This window comes from Rutilus rutilus (assembly GCF_951802725.1).
Source record: "Rutilus rutilus genome assembly, chromosome: 25".
Classification (NCBI taxonomy): Eukaryota; Metazoa; Chordata; class Actinopteri; order Cypriniformes; family Leuciscidae; genus Rutilus; species Rutilus rutilus.
In genome coordinates, this window is record NC_140229.1 from 2,027,645 (window position 1) to 2,036,203 (window position 8,559).

Below are 8,559 nucleotides of genomic sequence, written 5' to 3' on the forward strand. Positions count from 1 at the left end.
GTCACGGTTCTTCTACAGATGAAGTGCAATAAAACCATAGACTGTAAAAAATATGAATAAAACGAATACTTACATTTGTATTTTGGATGTTTTTTTCAAATTATTCTGAAGGAGGACAAGTTATGGAAGCAAAATAGCCAAACATTTCAAAATTGACCAGTGCTTTTGCCTTAAAAAAATAATAATAATAAAAAAAAAAAAATAATAATAATAAATAAATAAAAATCGGAGGTGTTGTTAGGCCTGTAGAAATTCTTTAAACTTACAGATATGAAAAATTTGTTCGAATGAATTGCACAGACTGAAATATCTTGGGTGTATAGCTTTGCGCCACCAAAGGAAAGATATTGAAAATGATTGTACTCTTGTGTTTTGATAATTGCGACCAGACGTCACTGCAATTATGTTTATGCCACTTGACGAATTAAAAACCTGCCTATAAGCGCAATTATTGTCGTGGGTAATTTTTTACAGTCAAATAAGCACAGAAATGCTTGTGTCAGCCAAGATGATGATGTAGCCTACACTGGACCTTCAAAACCAACCGGGAGAAATCCAGTTATTTCGAATGACGTCAGATCTCGGAAGACTAATTCAACGCTGGTTTATATAATGGGTTTTTTCTATTTATAAGTCAAATAAGGTCTGTGGAAATAGCTTGACGATACACGGACGTGTTGTTCTACAACGTAAACCACACGCACTCGCCAACGGTTCTTATCTAGTAACTTATTAGAAACATACGTTTTCAAAAATAAACTGCATAAAAATCTGCGTTTTTAATATGCGTGCTTATACAGGGCCGTTGAATGCTTGAATCTGATTGGTTGACTGAAAAAAAAAGAATGACCGAATTAATTAAAACGAATTGAATTAATAAATAATATGGTCAAGTTATGTTTACCACGTACGGAGCACCTAAAGGGACATGGTGAAAGGGAAAAAAAAATATGAGATGGGAGAATTTTTTTTATAATTCAATGCTTTTGCGTTCTCTATCGCAAAATGTTGCATTCCATCGAGAAACTTTGCGTTCACTTTGCAAAAAAACTTTTTGAGCTCTTTGCGTTTGCGAGCGAACGCAAAGTTTATCGGTGGAACGCAAAGGTTTTGTGAGAGAACGCAAAATCATTAAATTATTATTTTTCCTCCTATCTCATAATTAAGACACATGGATTTTCTGTGAAGCTGCTTTGAAATGATATATATTGTGAAAATCGCTATACAAAAAAATATGAATTGAATCTTTTTTTTTTCTTTTTTTTTTCACATTATAAAACCCCATAGGAAAACCAGCGGCGAATTAGTCTTCATCTTTAGAATTGTTTTTTAACTTGTGTTTTTATATTTCTATTGCATCGCTGCCAAACAGTAATTAAGTAAAAGTAGTAAATCTTATGAACTTTTGAACAGGATGAAAATGTAAAAAAAAATCTTATTTTGTCTATATATCTTTTTTTTTTTTTTTTTTTTAAGCAGCAGGATATACTTGCATGTTTCCCGGAAGACAAATTAAGTACAATTTACCTTGATCTTCAAATGCTCTTAAGGCATTGTGTTTCCTTCTGGAGCGTCAGTGAATGTTTGAAAAAATTTTAATAGAGTCGCTCAATTATCCTCAGTGTGAAAAGATGGATCTGAAAATCATAGTCACTGCTGGAAAGGGTTCAAATATGCAAAAGATGCTGGAAAACTGAAGAAATTTCAGGAACTGGAGGATTTTTCTTCCAGGGAACGATAAGAATCAAGGGTTCATAAACTTTTGAACGGGGACATTTTTATAAATTAATCTATAATTTTTTTGTCATGTAACCATCTTTTATGTAAAATATAATATTCTGGACAGCACTAAATAAAAAATAACAATGCATTTTGTCTCCCTGTAGTCGATTTTATCCCTCAACTCATGACATATTTAAAAGTTTTTTCCTTGAAAAAATATTCTTCATGCTTTAGAATATCTTGAATGTAACTCGACACCCTTGGCGATTCTATGAATATGCAAATGAGCCCCGCCTCCACTCACTCACTCACTCAGCTCAGAGATCCACTGGTTGACGATCACACGTTGATCTGATTGGTTACAAGGTAGTTTGTGACATAGATATCATATATAAAGGCTAGATGTCTCGTGCGCACTGCTGGCCAATGGAGGTCGACGTCCGCACGTGGCGGCCATCTTGCCACAGTGTACTCGCTCACTACTTCAATGGTGCATGTACTTTTAAATAACCATAACTTGCTCATTTTTCTACCGATTTTCAAACGGTTTGGTTTGTTATAAACGTCAGAGATGTAGTTATGACACTGCATACATACACTGCATACATATGAAAAATTATAACATACATGTTCAAGCATTCGGAATTATAGCCACGTTAATAACGTTTGTAAGAAACCAAACCGTTTGTAAATCCGTCAAGATTTCAGCGAGATAAGAGGATTTGTGTGCGTGCTGATCATTCACCTTAATGCACAGAGCACTGTCACAAGATGGCCGAACGATGATGCCGGAAGTGACTGCGCCATAAGACATCTAGCCTTTATATATGATATCTATGGTTTGTGACGTCAGAAACACCAGCGATTTTAAAGCGTGTCTTTGGTTCACTGCAGTTTTAAGGAGGAAATACTCAGCAATGGTTTTTAATCTTACTTTAGAGAGCAACACTATTCCCAAAATATGGAAATCTGCATTTGTTTGTCCATTATTGAAAGGGGGTGACCCGTCAAATTTAAATAATTACAGGCCAATTTCTAATTTGTCTGTTTTGGCCAAAACGCTTGAATCCCTGGTGAGTGATCAGATGAAAGACTTCTTGCATGTACAGGACATTTTATCTCCAGTTCAGTCAGGTTTTAGAAAAAAACATAGTACCATCACAGCTGCAATGAAGGTGATAAATGACATCTCTGTTGCTCGTGACAAGAAGCAGCACTGTGCATCACTTTTTATTGATTTGTCAAAAGCTTTTGACACGGTTGATCATGATGTTTTAAAGATTAGGCTTCTTAATTCGGGGTTTTCAGAGAATACTGTCTCTTGGTTCTCAAACTATCTTAGTGACAGAACCCAGTGCATTAAGTATGATGGTGTTCAATCGGGTATATTTTACCAATCCTTAAAGGGGTTCCACAAGGCTCTGTGTTAGGCCCTCTTTTATTTACTATTTATATAAATAACCTTAATCGGCATGTGTCTGATGCAAACTTTAATTTTTATGCAGATGACACAGTTATTTACTGCTGTGCACCCTCTCTTAAACAAGCCATTGCACATTTACAGAATGCCTTCACTCACTGTGGTCCAAAACACTTTGCTACAGCTGAAACTTGTGCTCAATGCAGACAAAACCAAATGTGTGCTCTTCAAGGGCCCTCGGAATAGACCACTGAATGTTCCCTCAGTGATTACTCTTGACGGACGTGAAATACAGACTTATAAGTATCTTGGTATTGTTATTGATGATTGCCTATTATTATGACCGCCGCTAACGTAGCTAGCGAAAGCGGTCATATAGGGATTGTCAAAGTTTTTTATTTTTTTTATTTTTTGTCAATCTACTGAATTTTCCGTCAACGATACCAGGGACACCGAAACACCGGGGAACATGAAATTTGGTGGGCATGTAGCCCCACTAGACTTTTACGGAAAAATTTCGTTTGGTCCCCGGGGGCCACTCCCCCCCCCGCGCTGGGCCCCCCCAAACCCAAAAAATGCAGTTTTTCCTAAATAACTAACTGAACCGTGGCACCGAGGATGAAGAAATTTGCAAAGTATGTTGGTCTTAAGGGCCCACATCAACCTAGCCCATAATCGATTGTCAAAGTTTTTTTTTTTTTTTTTTTCCGTCATCTACTGAATTTTTCGTCAACGATACCAGGGACACCGAAACACCGGGGAACATGAAATTTGGTGAGCCCCACTAGACTTTTACGGAAAAATTTCGTTTGGTCCCCGGGGGCCACTCCCCCCCCCGCGCTGGGCCCCCCCAAACCCAAAAAATGCAGTTTTTCCTAAATAACTAACTGAACCGTGGCACCGAGGATGAAGAAATTTGCAAAGTATGTTGGTCTTAAGGGCCCACATCAACCTAGCCCATAATCGATTGTCAAAGTTTTTTTTTTTTTTTTTTTCCGTCATCTACTGAATTTTTCGTCAACGATACCAGGGACACCGAAACACCGGGGAACATGAAATTTGGTGAGCCCCACTAGACTTTTACGGAAAAATTTCGTTTGGTCCCCGGGGGCCACTCCCCCCCCCGAGCTGGGCCCCCCCAAACCCAAAAAATGCAGTTTTTCCTAAATAACTACCTGAACCGTGGCACCGAGGATGAAGAAATTAAGGGCCCACATCAACCTAGCCCATAATCACTCATTTGTGATTTGCGCCCCTTCCCATAAAAAATGAAAATGCAATATTATTCTGCTTTAATCGCCCCTATCTTCAGTGGAGATGTTCAGAACTGCACCATATTTCATGTGTATGATTAACTTGACATCCTCTGGGGGTATCCTCTGCTAAGTTTCGTAGAATTTCATCCATGGGGGGGTATAAAATAAATTCATTTATGTGCACATTTAGTGACTGTACACTCATCGGCCTGTAGATGGTGCTGTTGAGCGTAGGGTTGCTGGTTTAGGATGATACTGTCACACACACACATGCAGGAATACAAACAAACGCAAGCATGCACACACACTGACATCCACACGCACAGACACACACACATACAAATCCACATGCACAGACACACACACACACACACATACACAAACACACACACATACACACACACACAGACAGACATGCACATACTACTACTTTTTTTAGGTATATACATAAACACGCAATACAGCCAAATTGCTCCACGTCATTTATTTTTGTGGAAAGCCAGTGCAGGCCTGAGCGCCGGTCATATTTAGTACCGCCATGCGGTACATCTAGTTTAAGCCTCATGTTCACTGTCTAGTGAGAAAGTTGAGGCTAAAATTGGGTTTTTACTTTCGAAATAAGCTGTGCTTTTCCTTTAATGTTAAAAAACGGTTAGTGGCATCCACTTTTTTATCTGTGCTGGACTATGGTGATATATTTTATATGCATTCATCTGCTCAATGCCTTCATATGATTGACGCAGCCTATCATGCATCGCTGAGATTTATTACTAATTGTAAAGATCGCCGCCATCACTGTGAGCTGTACTCTCGTGTAGTGGTCTGCTCTGGCCACACGGAGGCTTTGTCATTGGTACACATTTATATATAAGGCTATTCTTGGTGTGCTTCCATCCTATTTATGTTCACTTCTCATGAAAAAAAGCGCTGGTCGTTACTCTCTCCGTTCTCAGGCTGTTGTCTTGCTTTCTGTCCCACATGTCGGTACTGAGCTGGGTAAAAAGGCATTTGTTTATTCTGCTCCCTTTACATGGAATTTGCTGCAGAACAACTTAAAACTGAGTAAACTGATTCCTTTGAGTGTTTTTAAGTTAAGAATGAGACGTTTTGAGTTGAACTCCCTCACATGTCAATGTTTTTAATTGAGATTTCATTGTAAGTGCATAATTGGCTTTCAAACTGTTTCTATTAATTTATTTGTCTTTATTTTCATGTTTTTTTCGTGTGTCTTTGTACGTATGTAATGATGTGATGTAATTCAGATGCCTATCTTGGCCAGGTCTCCCTTGCAAAAGAGATTTTTAATCTCAGTGGGCTTCTCCTGGTTAAATAAAGGATAAATAAAAATAAAAAAATGGTGTCGACTTATGATTTTACACATGCTTTGTCTTAAAGCATATTAAAAACACCACATAGACACATAAACAACATTAAAAGCTGGACATTTTCTCAGATTCTGCAAGGGGTGTGTAAACTTTTGAGCACGACTGTAATGGCCATCAGCAAATAAAGCTGAGCATCTTCCAGTTCACATGATCGTTTATATCTCATTAAAATCGTTCTTTCGCCTGGTCTAATTTGTGCGACACTTGTTAATCCCAGCACTCACACACATCTCTCCTCCTCTCACATCTCAGCATTATGGGAGGAGATTTCAGTGATGTGTTCTTCACACACCTTATAAAGTCAGATCTGTAAATGCAAAGCAAGAGCCAGAGGAAAACAGCTCTGAGATGGAGGTTCAAGACTGGGTTGAATTGTCTACACGAGCGTTTTTCTGCTTGACTGGAATCATAGGGAACTTCTGGCTGGGTTTGCGTTCCCTTCCCAAATCTCAACTGCGTCCCAACGATCTTCTCTTCATTAACCTGGCCGTGTCCAATCTCATCACGAACTGCCTGGTGGATCTGCCCGACACGTTGGCGCAGTTTGTGAACAACTGGTTCATGGGTAGAAACTACTGTGGCGTGCTTCAGTTTTCCTCCGATCTCTCCGAGACCAGCAGCATCTTCTCCACCATGTTCATCAGCATGTACTGGCATCAGAAACTAGTGGGATCCACCAAACGTGGAGGAGGTCGGGTTCAGATGGACAATCTGAGACTCGTAACCGTTTACCTCGCTGGGAGCTGGGGCGTGGCGTTGATGTTCAGCGTTCCCCACTTTTTTATCGCAGAACACGATGGGAATGAGAGTTTGGAAGTTTGTGAGGAACGTTTCCCAACGCTCGCGGAGAAACGCGCGTACGACGGGCTGTATCTTCTTCTGGCTAACGCCGTTCCTCTTGTTGGGATCACGTACGCCAGTGTGCGGATCGTCTTAGTGCTGCTGCAGAGCCAGAAACGAGTTATGGATCTCTCTAAAGGAACAAATCCCGCAAATAATAACTCGGGAACGCAAGCAACGGCCACTAAGGCTAAAGCGGTGAATAACAGCCAGGTGCGCGCGGCTAAAAGCGTGGTGGCGGTGGCCACGATCTTCATCATCTGCTGGTTCTCTCACCTCGTGCTGCGCATCTACAGCACCTTCAGAAACTCAATCCTGGCTGCGAAGTTGACCAGTTTTATAGGAGCATCTTACACTTGTTTCGTCCCGTACGTGTACCTGTACGGGGTGAAGAAACTCGACTGCTCCTGCTGGTAAGGACTGGTGCGGAGAGAAAAAACTAATTAATGATGTTCTGTGCAACATAATAAAGGCAAATTGTCTGAAATGTTGTGTTTAACCCTTGTGTGTCCTTTATGGACATTTTGGCTTTTTCAGTTTTGTTTTTTTGATCACTTTGCCTGTGTTAATGCTACAAGCATTACATTTGGCACATGTGTGTATTTTTACTGGAATTTTACTATTTCACGGCCATTTCCTTTAAAAAAAATCTATTTTGCACTATTAACACAAATATATAAAAATACTTCCTCTCAGCGCCTTTTGGACAAAAATGGCTGCATTGAAACCCATTAAAACTGCAATTTTTAATCCCAGGGCCATTTAACTATAAATCTTTGCAAACTGCAATCTTTGTTAAGAGGCTTTCATTCTGTTGGCAAGGCTTCAAAATGTAAAATTTGTAAAAAAAAAAAAAAGACCAGATGGTGCCTTTTTTTCAGGTTTCTGTTACTGCGCACAAACAATATCTTACCGAAAGCTCATTTTTTGAGATATCAACCTCAAATTTGGAACATAACTTGTTTAGATTTATGGCTTTGGTTTTCTAGCCGTTTTCGAGTTCAACATGTTTCATAAAATATACATTTTATATAAAATAATGTTCATAAATCATTTTCATAAACTTAAACCTACAGTGCCCTCCACAATTATTGAACCCCCTGGTAAATATGATCAAAATTGGCTGTAAAAAATAAATCTGCATCGATTATCCTTGTGATCTTTCATTCAAAAAATGTGAAAAATTCTAACCTTTCATTGAAGTAAAAGAATTGAAAGTGGGGGGAAATCACATTATGAAATAAATGTTTTTCTCCAAAACACGTTGGCCACAATTATTGAAACCCTTTTATTAAATACTTTTTGCAATCTCCTTTTGCCAAGATAACAGCTCTGAGTCTTCTTCTATAATGCCTGATGAGTTTGGAGAATAACTGACAAGAGATCAGAGACCATTCCTCCATACAGAATCTCTCCAGATCCTTCAGATTCCCAGATCCATGTTGGTGCTTCTCCTATTCAGTTCAGCCCACTCATCAGGTCAGGGAACTGAGACGGTCATGGCAGAAGCTTCATTTTGTGCTCCACAACAAATTTTTGTTTTGATTTTGATGTTTGTTTTGGATCGTTGTCCTGATGGAAGATCCAACCACGGCATATTATAAGATTTCTAGCAGAAGGCGTCAGGTTTTGATTTTTTATCTGTTGATATTTGATAGAATCCACAATGCCATGTATCTGAACAAGAAGTCCAGGACCTCCAGCAGAAAAATATGCCCACAACATTAAAGATCCAATGGTATATTAAATTGTACACATGGGGTACTTTTTATCCTTGTGTTCACCAAACCCATCTAGTGTGTTTGCTGCCAAAAAGCTCTGTTTTAGTCTCATCTGACCACAGAACCCTGTGTTGTTTGAAGATCCAGTCGTGTCTGACAATTAAATTTGCTGGAATTTGTTTTTGGATGAGCGAGGAGGTTTTTTTTTAAACCCT

General features: G+C 39.1%; 1 protein-coding gene across 1 annotated transcript; it reads left to right on the forward strand.

Annotated features, from left to right (window-relative positions):
* Positions 1 to 6,131: 6,131 nt before the first annotated feature.
* ora5 (olfactory receptor class A related 5) lies at positions 6,132 to 7,040 on the forward strand (the record flags this gene model as incomplete). Its single annotated transcript, XM_084399967.1, has 1 exon — positions 6,132 to 7,040. One exon carries the CDS (start codon positions 6,132 to 6,134, stop codon positions 7,038 to 7,040), a length of 909 nt encoding a protein of 302 aa, XP_084256093.1.
* Positions 7,041 to 8,559: the final 1,519 nt, after the last annotated feature.